The 17,619-nt window shown below is 37.6% G+C and overlaps 1 protein-coding gene across 17 annotated transcripts in view; it reads left to right on the top strand.

Moving 5' to 3' along the window:
* Positions 1 to 17,233, top strand: part of LMO7 (LIM domain 7) — a 190,174-nt gene extending 172,941 nt beyond the window's left edge. For 11 of the 17 annotated variants that reach the window (XM_033104126.1, XM_033104131.1, XM_033104129.1 and 8 more), the window contains 11 exons: positions 984 to 1,009; positions 1,221 to 1,325; positions 2,516 to 2,608; positions 2,983 to 3,341; positions 4,254 to 4,319; positions 6,989 to 7,041; positions 9,422 to 9,635; positions 11,588 to 11,869; positions 13,722 to 13,830; positions 15,022 to 15,124; positions 16,459 to 16,599. In XM_033104126.1, the coding sequence (XP_032960017.1) occupies positions 984 to 1,009; positions 1,221 to 1,325; positions 2,516 to 2,608; positions 2,983 to 3,341; positions 4,254 to 4,319; positions 6,989 to 7,041; positions 9,422 to 9,635; positions 11,588 to 11,869; positions 13,722 to 13,830; positions 15,022 to 15,124; positions 16,459 to 16,481 (1,433 nt within the window). In that variant the 3' untranslated portion in view covers positions 16,482 to 16,599. Of the gene's footprint in view, positions 1 to 983; positions 1,010 to 1,220; positions 1,326 to 2,515; positions 2,609 to 2,982; positions 3,342 to 4,253; positions 4,320 to 6,988; positions 7,042 to 9,421; positions 9,636 to 11,587; positions 11,870 to 13,721; positions 13,831 to 15,021; positions 15,125 to 16,458 lie in introns of all 17 variants that reach the window. The other 6 variants (XM_033104130.1, XM_033104133.1, XM_033104143.1 and 3 more) reach the window with 2 other exon arrangements.
* Positions 17,234 to 17,619: the final 386 nt, after the last annotated feature.

Genomic DNA, 17,619 nt, shown 5'->3' on the forward strand with positions numbered 1-17,619 from the left:
TATTTTTGGGTTAAACTCCTATTTTTCTACGGTAATTTAATTGATGCAGTATGATACTCGTAGCTCAAATTGGCTAATATAAAGCAATTCCTTTTCTTTCTCTATTCCAATGTTTACTCACTTTTCTTCAACAGGCTATTTTAGGGAAGACTATTTTCCTAAGTCTCAAAGCAGTTTTCTTAAAAATATAATTGTGTAAGTGAATAATTTATTTGACTGAGGTTTCAGGAAAATTTAAAAATACGGTATGATAGTGTATTTTATGAAATTTGCTTACTTGTTTTTAATCATTGTACTACATACAGACACACATACTTATGCAGATATCCTAACTATAAAAAGAATAACAATATGCCCATAAGAATAATACTGTGAAAAAGAAAAAGAATAACGCTATGCCATACATGTGAAGTTTGAATATTTGTGGTTCAAATAATAGGAGAGGAAAAGGAAATGTTTCTTGAACATGTTTATTGTAGTGGCTTACTTAAGAAAAGTAGCTCATTATCAAGAAGACCTGAGAAATGTGACTTACAGTTGTCACGTTGTAATTGAATAGTGACAAGTAAAAAATTGGATTTGGTGGATGTTACCTTTGAAATTCTTTTTTTTTTAAAGTAAACAAAATCATGAGATACTACACACTCTATTAATAAAAGAACCCTGTAACCTATTCAGAAATACACCATTGATTCTGCTCTTGTACCTAGAACTAGGGTGTACCCTGGTGTCTGTAGTTGATCTTTTCCTCTTTTTTCTTTTTAAGTGACTTTGAATTTGGAAGATGAATAACAAACAGATAGAACTAAAGAGAAAAAAAAAGGATTTACTCCTTTTGTTTTAAAAAAAAAACCACATTGATGTCACTTAGTATACTGGCATAGAAACAGCTAGTGATATAACTTTCTGAAAGGGATTATTTTATAGAAATGGAAAAACTTATATTTTACTTTTTTCCTTTCTTGATGCATGCTGCCGTACAGGAAGTTCCGATTCAGTGGTTCCTGATGTAAGTAGTATTCATTTGTTTTGGGAATAAATAAGGTGATCCTGCCTTTCCAAGTTGAAAAGACCTATGTTGAAATATAAAGCCAATTGTCTTTTGGCATAGCTAAGGCAGAGAGTGATATGAATAATTTATGTATGCAAAAGCGCTTTGATAGATGACTTCATGAAGTAATATATTCTTTGTTTGCACGTCTCCTCTTGTAATTGTTTAGCTTCCAGTTCCAACTATCAGTGCCCCGAGTCGCTGGGCGTGGGATCAAGAGGAAGAGCGAAAGCGGCAGGAAAGGTGGCAGAAAGAGCAGGACCGCCTGTTGCAGGTAAAGCAGAATAATAAGGAGCAACAGGAAGTAGGCTTGCTTTTCCCTGGTCAGGGTCAACTAGTATGGAGAAGCAAATTAAAAGAAAAAAAAATTAAAAAGCCAAGAATCTCATAAAAATCAAAAAGCCAATAATATATTGACAGGTAGCACATTTTATATTAAAATACAAAAAAAAAATTTGTATTAAAATTAATTTTGTATTAAAATACAAGAACAATTCCTTTTTTATTTTGAAGCTTTTCAGTCATTTTTTAAAATCATTTATTAACCCCATGTTTATTTTTGAAGCGTATGAGGCACTATAGTTTAGATTTTTTTCCTATGTACTTTTTTTGAATTAAACTTATTGGCAACATTGGTTAATAACATTTTATAACTTTCAAGTGTACAATTCTATAATACATCATCTATATATTGCATTGTGTGTTCACCACTCAAAGTCTAGTCTCCTTCTGTCACTGTATATTTGACCCCCTTTACCCTCCCTCTTCATGCTCCTCCCACCCCCTTTCCCCTTTGGTAGCTACCATACTGTTGTGTGTGTCTACGAGTTTTATTTGTTCGCTTGTTGCTTTCTGTTTTATATACCACATATGAGTGAAATCATACGGTTCTTGTTCTTTACCATCTGACTTATTTTGCTTAGCATGATATTCTCAAGATCCATTCATGTTGTTGCAAATAGCAGTATTTCATTTTTTCTTATGGCTGAGTAGTATTCCATGGTATGTATGTAGTACATCTTCTTTATCCAGTCATCCATCGAAGGATACTTAGATTGTTTCCATGTCATGGTCAGTGAAAAGTGCTGCAAGGAACATAGGATTTTCTTATGTGTGAGAGGTGTATATAGGCTTTGTGAGGACTTATTCCCCCATAAACTCGGTGCTCACTCCATTGCAGAGAAATTTGGTCCCACATCCAGTTAGCTCTAGGGACTTTAATGAATTCCAACCATTGTAAAGGAGTCATATGGGTTCAATTCTGAGTGTCTACCTTTTCCCAACACTTACATTTTAATTCAATATAAACTGCTTTCTAATACTTTGGGGACTAAACTCTGATTGATTAAAATAATATCACTGTCTTTAAAGATTGAGATGAAAGGTAAGGCTAGCAAAAATGCTAGTGACAAAGATTAATATTAACCTATTAATTAACTAATTAATTAATATGTTATCTTATAGGAAAAATATCAACGAGAGCAGGAAAAACTAAGGGAAGAGTGGCAAAGGGCTAAGCAAGAGGCCGAGAGAGAGAATTCCAAGTACTTGAACGAGGTAGTATTGGAACATGTCATGTTCTTCCTTCTCTATCTTGTTAGTGACTTCAGCTCAAAAATGGAAGATCATTTATTTTACTTGGCTTTTGCCACACACGTATGTAGCTCTTCGAAAAATACAGTGAGCTCTGGTTTGTCAGAATTCTGGTTTGATGTTTCAACATTTCTCCTATGTAATTAAATAATTCTATCAATAGACCGTAAGTGCATCTTCTTCTTCTAAGTTACATCTCCATCACCCATGTGTGGCATTGTTAGTAATAAAACTTAACATTGTTTCAAGTATCATCTAAAACTGAATACACCTATAGCTTTATGAAATTATAGAAATACACAGATTTCGATGGGTTTCTTTTCTCCCCGGTCATGTAGGAACTGATGGTCCTGAACTCCAACAGCATTTCTCTGACGACCCAGGAGCCCACTGTTGCCACCTTGGATGCCACCTGGAGTGAAGGGTCCAAGTCTTCAGACAAGGAAGGCACCCGAGCAGGAGAAGAGGAGAGGAGACCCCAGCAAGAAGAAGATGTGAATGAGGACCAAAGAAAGAAGCTGCAGGAACAACTCACTCTTGAGAAAGAGAGGGAACTACAGGAGCAACAAGATCAGGAAGAGCGGGAGCAGAAGCAGCGTCAGGCAGAGGCTGTGGAGCAGAAGCGCCGAGCAGAGGAACAGATGCGCCAGGCAGAGAGAGAGAGGGAAACGTCAGTCAAAATATACCAGTATAGAAGGTCTGTTCCCATGGCCAAGGGGCACGGGAGATTTTTCAATTGGCTTGGCTTAGCTGTAGCTGTTGCCCACTTTAAAGGCACCTATGTGGTTTTCCTGCTCCCTAACCATCCGTTCTCTCACACAAGCCAACACAAGCAGCCAGAGTGAACCTTTTATGTTGTAAATCTGATCCCGTCACCATCCTTCCCTGCTCAATGTCTCCAACTGGTTTCCCCTCACATTAGAATACCATCTAAAGTCCTCGCCATGGCCTAGGAAGGCTTGTGTGGGCTGTCTTGGCCCTCTGCTCTACCTAGCTTCCTGTGACTTCCCTTTACTTGGTTTCTTCCAGCCACATTGGCCACCTTTTCCTTTCTTGAAAATGCCCAACATATTCTGCCCTTGGACTTTTGCATTTTCTAGTTACTGTGCCTGGAGACGTCTTCCCTCACGTTTGCTGTCTTCCTCATTTTCTTTAAGTCTGTATGCAAATGTCAGCTTCTCAGACTTTCCAAAATACCTCATGTAAAGTATGTGCCTCTTTCCTGCCCCTTCTCTCTGTGTGCCCTTACCTGCTTTGTATTATGCATTTATTTGCTTGTCTGTTGGCCTGCCTGCCCAACTCAAATGTAAGTATTAATGAGGCAATAAGGTTGTTCTGTTTTGGTAGCCCACCCTCGAACAGTACTGGGACATAGCAGGCATGCAGTATGTATTTGTTCATTTGGAATGAATGAACTGCAAATGTCTGTTTGTATTAGTAGGTCTGCTTTCTGCAGTGATTGATTGAAATACTTCTGTATATTTATTTTGCAACCCAGAGACCATTCTCATAAAGATGCTAGAATAACAGTATTTTGTTATCCATTTCTTAAACTCAGGGAAGGCATTAAAGTCTTTTATTTTGACCATAAACTTTTCCCATCTTTTAGGCCTGTTGATTCGTATGATGCACCAAAGAGAGAGGAAGAATCTTCAGGTTTGCTTCCTCGTGACAGGTGTGTAGAACATTTGATTATAATTTGTTTGGAGTAACTGGCTTCAAATGAATTTTTGAAGGCTTGCCTAGATGTTTTGTAGAACTACTGTAGCTCTGGGTCTTTTGTGGGATGCAAAGAGATCTTGCTAGTTGATCTTTAAAACCACCCCTCAACTTAGTAACTTAATTGATGATTTTGTGGATCAGCATTTTGGCCTGAGCGCAGTTGAGTTTTCAGTTGATTTGGCTCATCATGTATCTACTATCGGCTTACTAGACAACTCTGCTTTTGGTTGTTTGCTGGCTGTCAGCTGGGGCAATGAGAGCAACTGGACCACGTGTTTTTCATGTGCAGCAAACCAGTACAGTCTTATATACATAGTGGCTGGGCAAAGAAAAGAGAGAGAATTAGAGGAAGCATACAAGGCACCCTATGGTCTCAGTTCTGAACCAGCATACCATTGCGTCTGCCACCTTCCGTTTTCTAAAGGAAAGTCACGAGGCCAGCCCAAGTTCACAGAGAGCAGAAAAATTCTACCTCTTTGTGGGAGGAGCCATAACGCAAGGGAATGGACACAGACAAGGAAAGAATTGTATGCATTTCTTACAGTCTACCTTAATCTTTATTTTAAAAACAGTTATAAGCAATGGAATAAGCTTACTCAAAATGAAGCTACGTGTGGTCATCTTCAATGAGAATTGTGGCCTTAGGTTCATTAGAAATACTGGTCAGTTTGGGGGAATGAAGATAGGATTTCAGATATATGAAAAGTTATATATACATCTTAAAATTTCCTAAAAAATTAAATTTCATGTTTTTAAGTAATTTTTAAAATGCTTTGCGCTTTTGAAATCACTAAGGACTTCTGAACAGACCCTGTCTAAAAATATCCAATATATGACCACTAGTTTGTATTTTCAGAGCTGAAATTTCTTCTTTAGGAAGTTTACCTTCGAAATAAGGAAAGACTCACTTGTATAGGATCACCTGTATTCAGGCTGACTGAATATGGTTCAGAGTAGACAGGGAGAAGAAAAGGAATATGCAGGTAGTAATGGGCAGACATTAGGCTAGAAAAAAATTTCTAGTACTGGAGGACCTTATTTATAATGAATGTTTCGGGTAACTGTAGTTTATTAAAATGTGTATCTCTTTTTTAAAGCTATAGATTTGTTTACATATTTAAATAAGTTTTACTTGTATTGCTCATTACCTTGAGAAAATAGATTGTAGAGAAAGGAAATTTAAGGAATCCTGGAAAATATGAAATGACTAGGCAGTTGTGATATAGCATGCCCTAGAGGCATTAAGGAGTGTGGCTAGACATCTTGTAATAAAAGTATTCTATGTTAATACAAATGAAACCATTCATGACTGTTTCTAACAGTTGTGATATATTATGTATTATACATTATTATATGTTGTAGTAGTGTATACATACATGTATGTTGCATGCATATACATGTATAATACATGTATACATATGAGATCTGACAATTAAGTTCATGAACTTATCCTTAAAAAAGTGCTACATACCTTGTTGCTGAATATCGCTATGGTCACCTTCAGAGTACTCCCTTTGGGAAGCTATGTACCGATGCCAGCACCTAGTCAGTCCACCCTTCAAAGCAATTTTGGGGCTCTTTTTCTGGAATGGCCATCAGAGCTGTCATCATATTACCCTTGATGTCCTGAATGCCATCAAAATGTCCTCCTTTCAATATTTCCTTTATCTTTGGGTAAAGAAAGAAATCATTGGGGGCCAGATTAGGTGAGTAGGGAGGGTGTTCCAATACACTTATTTGTTTACTGGCTAAAAACTCCCTCACAGACAGTGCCATGTGAGCTGCTGCATTGTTGTGATGCAAGAGCCACAAATTGTTGGCGAAAAGTTCAAGTCGTGTAACTTGTTCATGCAGCCTTTTCAGCACTTCTAAATAATAAACTTGGTGAACTATTTGTCCAGTTGGTACAGATTCATAAAGAATAATCCCTCTGATATCAAAAAACATTAGCAATATCATTGCAACAAGTTCGTGAACTTAATTGTCAGACCTTGTATGTATAATATATATTATTATTCATTTTATTATCTTTATTTGAAGTTATTGTGCTGAGTAAAGGGAGAATGAGAACAGCATGTGTTGCTACACAGACCTAAATTTTACCATTGCAAAGTCAGGAATTTTCAGAAGGTACCAGTGAGGTCCAGTACCTCTTTGGAATGTTAGGAAAGCGTTCGGTAAGCTGCTGTTTCAGATTAGCACCCTGGTGTCCAAAAAGTTGACTTCTTGACCCTTAGGTAGCATGAAGGAAGTGGGACAGTCTGATGTTAGGTGGTTTGATGACAGATGCTTTGTACAGCCCAGTAAGGTTAAGATCTAGAGAAAGTCAAAGCATACATATTGGTCACATCATAGGCTTAATCATCATGCAAGATTCAGAGGATTTTCACATGTTTATATATTTCCAGCATCAAGCTCTTCTCTCTTCTAGAGATGTCACTGTTTTCTGCTAGTTTATGCAACATGAAAAATTCCTTGGTATGAAAATAAATATAGCTCTCAACAGACATAGGAAATAAATCAACTTCTTGAAAAAGTACTCTTTTTGGTGTTCTTACTTCATAAATATAAAAAGGATGTTCGTAATGAGACATATATAACATGTTGCTTTCTGTGTTTTAGGAATAAATCCGTATCTACTACTGAGCTGGATGACTACCCCACAAATAAAAATGGTAAATGTGAATTTTTTTCAAAATTCTGTAGCACAATTACTTATTTATGCTATCACACACTATGATCAGTATTTTTAAGGTCAAGATATTTCAGGTTCATTAAAATTACACGATTAAAATACAAAATATTTTTAGCATTTGTGTATAAAAACAAAACTATCTTGTGCTTATTTTGGCTTTACTTTATAATGGAGGGAGTTCTGGGAGATTAAAATAGTTTTAAATAGCTAATGAAATATGTGGAAATTTTGCAAAGTGGTGCTGATTGAGTTTTATATAGTAGATTTCATCTTGCAGCTAAAGAAATGGGAAAGGAAAGGTTTCATCAGAATAACAGGGGACTTAAAAATTCTACATTTAAATAACAAGATATCAAAAAGTCCAAAATGATAATGATTTTACTAACTTGGCAAAAAAGCATTTGCTAGTATAAGGTACATTTCTAGGAACATGTGTAACTGAAGTTACATAACTAAGAAAAAGAAAACTAAGTAAAATGCATCGTTTTAGGCAGGGTTTACAAACCAGGCTTTGGGTGAGCAGGGTTCTGGTCAGTTACATAAATGTGTGAAGGCCCATGTGAGAAGTGAGGTGAACCTGGTGGACAGGCCCCTCTAGGTAGACAGCTCTAACCTGGTACTGCCATGTGGGAGAATGAAAATCTGTGATTCACCAACAGTTTCTGTTGTAAAAAACAAGTAAAAAAAAGAAAGAAAAAAGTGGATTTTTATGGTATCTTTTAAGTGCTGACAAGGAATTAAAAGAAAATTTAAAACCCTCTGAGGGCCAAACAACACGTCTGCAGGTCCAAATGGTCTGGTGGGCAGTGAGTTTGTTACTTCTAGTTAAAGCTTGTAGAATTTACAGTTTCTATTAGGTTCCATGATCACCTCTTTGTCTTAACACATAAGACCTTCCATTATCTGGTCCCCATTTAACTTTTCAGCTTGTTTTGCTGTTTTTCCCATTAGGATCTCTTAACTATAACCAAATTGTTCTCCCTCTCTGACCCTAACTTATCACATGCTTTTTGATCTGGTTCCTCTGGTCTTACCTGTTTGTATTTCTGGTTTCTTCTCCCCTGAATTTGCCCCTAACCACCATTAAAATTAAGGTTTAAGTACTTTCATCTGCCATGAAAGATTTTTAATCTGCAGTGATAATATTCTCTCCTGAACTTAAACACATGACCTCTTAGTAATGACAAATGCGATTCTCTGAAATAATCTTGTTAATGGTTGTGGTTTGTGTTATTAATCTGATTATTCTTGTATGTATGTTTTCTCTCCTTTACTAACTGAATAAGTAGGCAGTGGACGTTATCAAATGTTTTATTGAAAAGCTTGGTTATGTGAATAATGTCCATATAAAATAGAAAATGTTTTATTTAAAATCTGACCAAATTGATAAGCTGTGTGTATGCACACAGGTAAACATAGATGTGTATAAGAAACCTTTAGTGGCCTTGTTCCTTGCTTACTGGAAGATGAACTAAGGCAGAGACACATCATGAATTTTGAAAGAATGTCAATAGCAACGAATCTGGAAAACAAAAGAAAATAAATCCTTAGGTGAAATTTCCTAATCCAATTTAAGGTGGGGAGGATACTTCAAAGTTATGGATGTTTTACCCAAATCAGAAATTAATCAGCAAATCCAATGAGGCAAAGCCTTCAGGATAAAACCTGACTTTATTCTCACTCATAAATTCAACCTCCAAATTATAGCTTTGTCAGTTTCTTAGAAGAGAAACAAGCTGATAAGATTCCTTGGTTATCATTTGGATTACTTGGTTATTTTTCAATTTCACAAAAGCCATTTCAGTGATTGAATGTGCTCTCATTCCTACAATGTGGTCATGACTTCTTCTGTGGCTTACACCGTGAAGACTCGAGTCGTGTCACCTAGAGATGCATGCATTTATGTCTTTGCTCTCTCCCCAGGGGGTGTGTAAATTTTTTGAAAGAATAGAATTCCCATTTCCCTTGCAGAGTTGTCAAAGCAAGGATTTGATGATCATGAGCTTGATTTATTTCATTTAGCAAGGAAGGGAAAAGTGGAAGAGAAACTATTTCTAGATGAGCATTTTGTAACTTAATATTGTTGAAATCAATGCTGGTTGTTTCCTTTTTAGACAGCCTCCTTAGTTTTCCTGATTGTGCTCTGTGGTTTGCCTCTGGCTGTGGAATTAGAATTTCTAGGAATAGGAGTCTGTTACTTTATGTCCCCAGGCAGCAGTCTCATTAAGAGTTGATAATGTTAGCATATGTGCGATGTATCACATGTTTTGCTACCCTGTGTTTGGAGATTTGTCCACTATCTTTTTTTTTTTTTCCCCAAATGTGCTAATCCTGCAACTTTTGATGTGTTTTTAATTTAGGAAGCAATAAATATTTAGACCGAGTTGGGAGCAGTAACTCATTACAGAGGAGCTCCAAGAAGGAACAAGTCCCATCCGAAGCAGAGTTGGAAAGACAACAAATCCTTCAAGAAATGAGAAAGAGAACATCGCTTCACAATGACAACAGCTGGATCCGACAGCGCAGTTCCAGTGTAAATAAAGAGCCTATTTGTCTGCCCGGGATTATGAGAAGGTGTGAGACATTTTAGGAATTATTTCTTCTTCTGTTCTGTGAGGCAAATATTTAATATCGGGACATACTGGCTGGCCACTTTGGGCAGGAGAGATGTCATAATTTCTTCTCTTAATCTAAGATTTAGTGGAAGAAAGGGAAGTAGAGCAAATGTTGTGGAAGAATGATGAGGACCGAGAGACTCAGCGGCATGCAGAGATGAGGGAGAACACACTGGCGGGCTCAGCGGGATTGTTCCCAAAGAACTGAGCACTAACTGGGGTCGGGCGCTTTGTTTTATATGGTTAGGCCTCCGGGTTGTGGGGAAATCTGGCCGGGGTGCTGGGGAGGTCCGTCTCTAGCAGCTGTGATTGCTCAACATTGTTTTGACAGGGAGGCCTCTAACTATGGTGCCTACCGGAGACATCTCCGATAATAAGGTATGGGAGGAGGAGAAGGATGGAGCTCTGAGCCGGGGGCTTGCAGGAGAAAACCGTCCCAACAATGTCACTGGGCCCATGTTGAGGAGCATTTAGGTGCCAGACACATGCAGTTGCTTTGTCTGCATCATCTTGCTTAACCTGGGAAAAACATTTTGAGGCAGGGGTAGTCATTTCAGTTTTTCCACGTGTAGAAACTGTGGCTCAAGCAGGGAATACATGTGGAGGTTAAAACCACATGGCAAATAAGTTGCAGAGCTGGGTGTGGAACTCTGAAGTCTGAATCAGGTACTCAGATAATTTCTGCAGTTCTGAGTGCTTCCTTGGCTGTTGAACTTAAAACAACTTAAGCTGCAATTTGTTTAAAATGAGATACTAGTTATGTTGGAATCGTAATAGTGTTCACAAAGTGTGAGAGTCTAATTTTTTTTTAACTTTCAGAAAAATATATAGATATAAATTGACTGGAGATGAATGGATGAACTTGTTAAAAGACCTCTCTTGGGTAGACAAATACTGAAGCTACTTTTATTCATCATTTCCACAACTGAGAAACTGAGGAATATTATTTGCAAACATTACAAAGGGCTAATTATCTCAATATACAAATATCTTTTGTAAATCAGTAAATAAACCCTGACAACTTTATAGAAACAGAGAATTGATATGAAGGTAGTTCATAGAAAAATAAACAAAGTCAATAAACATATAAAAGATCAGCAGTCCTAAAACCACATACAGAGGGTGCTAAAAAATGTATACACATTTTAGGAAAGGAAAAAAACTATTAAACATTGTAATACTCAATATATACTGATAACAAAAGATGAATACAAGTCACGTTTGACTTCTGCAATTACAAGAGGTGCTCAAAGTGGTTACCATCAGCGTCCAGATACTTCTGATTACGGCGAACTACTGCTTGAGCAACACTGACCAAAGTGTCTACTTGTGTACATTTTTTGCCCCCCCCATATGTGTTTGTATGTGTGTGTGTATATATATATATATATATATATATATATACACACACACACACACGCACACGCACACACACACACACACATATATATATAGTTCTGAAGATTAGATTACATTTAATATTTTTGTGACTCTGTTCAGTCTAATACCTGACATATGTATCTAAAACTTTTTTTTGGAGGGGTGGGTTATAAAAAATTAAGGATTGTCTAAACAGTTGAAGATTTAAAGGACAAATGTATGTTGTCTTTGTCTTAATATTTTAAGAATTTTTTTTTTAGTATTTTCCTTTCTACTTTGGTATTTGTTCTTTTACCTAAGCACCAAATAAATAAAAATAAAAATAAATGAAGATTAATTGAATATGAAACATCATGATGCCTCTGATGAAGAGAAACTTTAGTTTTAAAGACAATTTTATATATAATTGGAGTTGTTAGATTATTACCTGCTTATAAAGAACCTACAATGGATAGTTTCATGACTGTAATGTTAAACAGATTTCTAGTTGAATAGGTTATGTAATGTTGATTCATCCTTTCCATGTTCCAGAGGTGAATCTCTAGATAACCTGGATTCCCCGAGATCCAGTTCTTGGAGACAGCCCCCTTGGCTCAGTCAGCCTACAGGAATCTATGCTTCTTCCTCTGTTCAAGACTTCAGTCGCCCACCACCTCAGCTGGTGTCCACGTCAAACCGTGCCTACATGCGAAATCCATCCTCTAGCATCCCGCCTCCTTCAGCTGGTACTGTGAAGACCACCAGCACACCGCCCCCCACACTACACAGCCATTTCCCTTCACCTTCACCATCAGGCTCCCAGCTACGCAACAGGTGAGGCCCTTTGGGGTTCTCCTTTTCTTAGTTTCTGGGGTAATTTTTTTTCATTAGAATTTTCCCCAAATCGTGTCCAAACTTTCCAAAGAAAACCAAAGCCTTTTTAAATGTGTCAACTTCAGTGTTCTTTTATCAGATCAACTAAGAAGGCTTTCTTAATAGCTTTCTTCTGACCATTTATGGATGTCTTGTGACTCCATTCTAGACTTTCAAAACATCTACTTCATTACCACTGTCTCCTTTGCTTGTGGTCAGTGTCTTAGATATAGACATACCTGAGTAGTTCGCAACATAATCATAAAAATATACTCAGTGAGTGCATTTGAAATTTATGAGTAAAAGCAGTATTGTAAAATGCTTGACTGTTTTAATGAGACAATACAAACTTGTTTTATAGGAACTGAGTATAAAAGGATAGCATTATAAGCAAGTTCCATCGTCTATGTAACTTTTAACAAGCTGAATAAAAAAAAAAAAAAGCTAAGTAGTTAGATAATGCTTTTTGGGTTTTTGACTTCCAAAACTGTTGCTTGCCACTTATGTGGTTTGACAACATTTTTTTCACACTACATCAACTGATTCTGTAGGTTATACGCCACAGGAATTGTTTAAGAGTTACAATGATAGGTCTTGACTCAAAACTTGCCATTTGATATGGACAGAAGCTCAGATATCAACAGGTATTGGGTTTTCAGATATGTGTAGCTTTTCCACAGATCATAGATGTTTCATGAAACCACATACAGCAGTGTTTCTGCTGTCACCAGTATTGGCATATACTCCTTGTCATGCAAATGAAACACTGAAAAGTAGAAACACAGTTATTGATATTGGGATTTTTGTTTAGCCATCAAATAAGGGATTTTATTAAGAGAATATATTTCATGTCCATCTAAAATATTACTTGTACCAGGATCTATAAAATATGTAGCAGGGAGTTTGAATTAAGAGAAGAAGGGGTGAGTTTCTGGTACATTTGGGAGGAAGGTGAAGGCCATGGAGAAGGGAGGCAAGGTAGAGGAGAGAGGACCCATTTCTTCACTGAGAGCCCTACTCAGGAGAACAGATAGGAGACTAGCTATGGGCTTTTCTGCCCTGAAAACGTTTCTATCTAGGAGGTGGTGCTCTAACAAGAGACTCTCCACAGCTGTGCCCTTGAGTGCCACTAAAGTGCTGTGATGGGATGCAAAGGGGAGAAGTGGCCTTCTCCTTCCCACCTGGGAAAGAGGATCGGACTTGTATCCAAAGGGAAGTAGACACTCTCCTTATTTATCTAAATGGTAGCTGTCAGGCAGTTTGCCTTTCGTTCTCCACAAAGGCAGTCCTATAAGCTAGAGGCAGTCAGGAAAGCATTGCCACTTCTGTTTAACTCAAATATTGGGTGAATGAGACAGAGGATGGGAAAATAAGGTTGGGATGGTAGGTTGCAGTACTTCTCAGAAGAAGCTGAGTCTGCTCTTTTAGTGTTCTGATGGGTGAAATGACATGATTAGAGTTGTGCTTTGGCAGGTTTAACTGGCAAGAAGATGTCGGCTGGATTAGAGGAAGGGGAGCCTTGTGAGTACAGATGTGATCTAAGGAGGATAGAGTCTTAAAGTGCAGAACGGACTAAATACACTGAAATTGTTCATGTAGGTGAATAGGTATCAAGGGTTTCAGAACCATCATGGAGATCTTTCAAGGAGCAATATAATCAAGGCATGCTTCGATTGGCTGGTATAAGTTTTCCTCCCACAGATATACAGAGACTTTCTTAAATGATTAATGTTAACACCAGAGTGTGATTTTACAATAATAACCTTGAGCTGCACAGATGAAAGACTCCCTTCCATTCTTGTTCTACATCTAGGTCAGTCAGTGGGAAGCGCATATGCTCCTACTGTAATAACATTCTGGGCAAAGGAGCCGCCATGATCATCGAGTCCCTGGGTCTTTGTTATCATTTGTATTGTTTTAAGGTGAGACTAAGATAAACAGCCTCTGCAGGCCTGCAAAGCTTTGCTTGGAAAGCGCATGGCTTCTTTGAGCGCTAGGCGTGGACGTGCCATTAACGAGCTAGGTGCTGCTGTATTTGTCAGTCTGTGCTGCATTTCGAATTTCAAATTGCCTGCTGCTACGTAGTCCTCAAATCTTGAACCAAGATGCGGAAATACTATGCACTTCCTATCTCCAGTCTGTTAAGAGTCTATTAGCAAAATGTACAGTTCCTAAACACTTTCTCTAACATGTGGTCATAGACATATTTGAAATGTAATTTACCAATGTCATTAACAGCATGGGGATGGGATGTGCAGTTATAACAGTGTCCAAAAACCTACCTTTGAATAGGGAGAATAAGGAAAAGCGTTGCAAATATTTTTATAGTCGCACAGCCTGCTTACACCTGATGGTTTCTTGCACAGAAGAAAACAAAGGCTGTAACTACTTTATTTTGTGATAACTGTCTTTAGAGACACATCTATTTGATTCTTGAACTTGTGTTGAACCAAAGAGAGATTCCAGTTGTTGATCCTAGAGTCCCACACAGCTGGCTTACGCCTGTATATCACTGGCTATTGCTCGCTTGGGCTGTTTGTGGCATAGCAGAATGAGTCAAAATTATTGGTGTTTGAGCACGTGGAACCAAAATAGCCAGCCTTGCAGTGAAAGCACCATGTGTGCACCTATCCTAAACTAGTGCAAGGGTGATACCGGTGTGACCTGCCCAGAGCGAAGTGCTGAAAGCCCAGTCTTGACTCACTTTTCCAGATCTTTCTTTTGGTGCCTTATCCTCTCTCATCCCCTTGAGAGAAATGAACACTAAATTTCTTTAAGCCAGCCAGCGAATCATTTCTATGCTTTTGGTATATTTAGAGTAATCATCTTGGCTCTTAAAATTGGCTTTATGGGTTCTCTACTGTCTCATCTGGCAGGCTTGATTTTAATCTACTAATTATTTTTGGCTTTTTTTTTTTTTGCTGAAACATTATCTAAAAGCTTAGAAGCTGCATTTTGCTCAAAATATACATACATATGTATGTGTGTGTGTGTATATATATATATATATATATATATATATATATATATATACACACATTTTTTTCCCCCCTGGGAGTGCCCCAAGCTTTCTTGATGTGACTGATTGTGGATTTTGTTTGTTTGTCCCCCAGTGCGTTGCCTGTGAGTGTGACCTCGGAGCCTCTTCCTCAGGAGCCGAAGTCAGAATCAGAAACAACCAACTGTTCTGCAACGACTGCTATCTCAGATTCAAATGTAAGAGAGCAAATTAGGGAGAAAATTTCTTCTCTTTTAAGGAGAACACGAATTCCCGTGCTTTTCCCTGAAACTGCAACCACCTCCACCTCAAACTCCCTGCCTTAGAATGGCAGGTTTTAGGAGTCTTAGTGAGTCCCCCTTGCAGAGGGAGTGGCGAGGGATTCAGTGCTCAGGATTCCAGCCACACAAGGGTGGGGTGTGGGGCCGAGGGATTGGAGAGGGTCGTGTGCCCGAGAGTCAGGGTGGTTTCCGGTGCATTCTGCCCAGTCTGGACAACTGCTAATGACTTGAGGATGCAAACCAACCAAAACAGACAGTTAAAATGAATCTTCGGTGTAGACTGTAATCTGTTTCTGGGCTAAGGATTGGTTCCTCGCATTCACTGATTTCTGTTACTTAACAATGGGCTTGGATTATGTGATTTAGAAGATGAACAACTTCAAAAACTAGTTTAAAAGGTCATAAAGGGTAGTCAGTTTATGCTTTGTTATATGTCATATGTATACTATTTTAAAAAGGAGAGCTCTAATTCTGATTATATGGTGTTTCAGTGTGACTTTTGGAAAAACGGAATTTTTCAAAAACTTCACAGGCTAATTTTGTGTCTAAGCATGTTTTCATTTGTAAGTATGTTATGGAACATAGGATGGCGTAATGAGGTTACATATTGTTTATAGTGACATAAAGACAACCATTACTCCTGTTTGTATTTTGAACCTTGATGCTGGTAACATGTATTTCTTCCTTATTGTGAAAGGGTGTTACACGTGGTATCAGCAAAACCATTTGCTTTTGAACTCAGAGGTATTTATATGGCCCTTTCTGTGAAGAGTGCTTTGGAAATGGTTTAAGCCCAGTCAACTCTCTTTTATCTGTCGCCGGGGTCTGAGCTTTCTTACCCCAGCAGTCCAGTCCTTTTCTGGATGTTACCCCAGAGGCTGGAGAGTGTCAAGGCGGGGCATGTAAGTGGGGGAGTGTGTATATGTGTGTGTGCTTTTCTCTCTTTAATCAAATTCCAAAGCCAAATGTAATTGATTTTTGGAATCACCATGGAAAAATTGCCCAAGCCTTTTCTCTCCTCCAATTCGAATAAAGGAGAGTTGAGTGTAACTTCTATATCAGCAGTTACTTTTCATTCCATTTTTACAGACAAAGAATTCTAGCACCCACGGGCTGTGATTTGCCTAGCTTTATCCTAAGTGAGTAACAAGGTGACTCTTTCTACCTCACGGGGCCATTCTCTGAGTGATTACTGCTATGCATCCCAGGTAGCAAAGTTCCAGTGTTCCTGAATCTAAGCACTTTTCTTTCTTCTCTCCTTGCCTGATCAGCTGGACGGCCAACCGCCATGTGATGTAAGCCTCCATACGAAAGCACTGTTGCAGATAGAAGAAGAGGTGGTTGCCGCTGCTGTAGATCTATAAATATACGTTGTATGTCTTTTTCGCTCTCTCTCTCTCTCTTTTTTTTTTTAAAAAAAAGAATAACACTTTTTTTTTTTTTGCCTCTTTAGATTACATCAGAACATTATAGTCTTGGTAGAATAGAACCTGTATTTTTGTTGTTGTTTATTTATAAGAAGGTAATTATGTGTGGGGAAAAGTGCAGTATTTTCTTTTGAATTCAGCATCTTAAGAGCACAGGGAAGAAAAAACTTCAAAATATTTTTGAGGCTGATAATGATAATAATGATCTAGTTTGACTTTCTAGTGGTGTTTTGAAGAGGGCTATTTTATTGTTTTTTAAAAAGGTTCTGAAACATTATTTGAAATAGTTAATATAAACATGTAATTGCATTTGCTCTTTTTATTGTAAAGTATGCTAAATTAATACAGAACCATATGGAAATTTCACTAAAATCCACCCCCAAATTTGCTTTCTATGTCTTTCTTTTCAACTATATATTATGATTTTTTTAAAAGAATTATCTTATATAAAATTTTATTTGCTTGATGAGGGGAGCTTTTTTTTCTTCACCAGAATCGTTGCTAAGCAGAAAGCTGCTGCTTTTCATTAATCATAGTTTGTATACCAAAAGTTATCTCCAGAAACTAGTGAGCCTTTCTGTTCTACTGCATTTGTAAATAAACTTGCTGATGAATTTAAGGAATGGTTCTTCTTTTTCTTCTGTGTGTGTTTGCGTGTATCTGCTTTCCAAGCATCTTAGTCATATTTCAGTATGTGGCTTTTCTTGATACCGTATTTTATTTAGCATGTTTCCTGGGGTATAAGTTGACATATAATAAACTGCCCATATTTAAACTGTGCAATATGACAAGTTTTGACATTTGTGTACACCTGTGAAACTGTCACCACAATCTTGATATTGTTTTTACTGGAAAATTTTAACAAGAACTTTATTTTTGATGGAAAGTTGTTTTTGAATGCAGTATGTTTCATAGTAAGAGCTGAAGTGAATGGTGAATTGTTGCATTGTTTGCATAAAATCTTTATCTTTTGCTTTCTCAGTGATAAAAGGAGAATAAAACAGT

This window comes from Rhinolophus ferrumequinum, chromosome 4, assembly GCF_004115265.2.
Source record: "Rhinolophus ferrumequinum isolate MPI-CBG mRhiFer1 chromosome 4, mRhiFer1_v1.p, whole genome shotgun sequence".
In the NCBI taxonomy this organism is placed as follows: Eukaryota; Metazoa; Chordata; class Mammalia; order Chiroptera; family Rhinolophidae; genus Rhinolophus; species Rhinolophus ferrumequinum.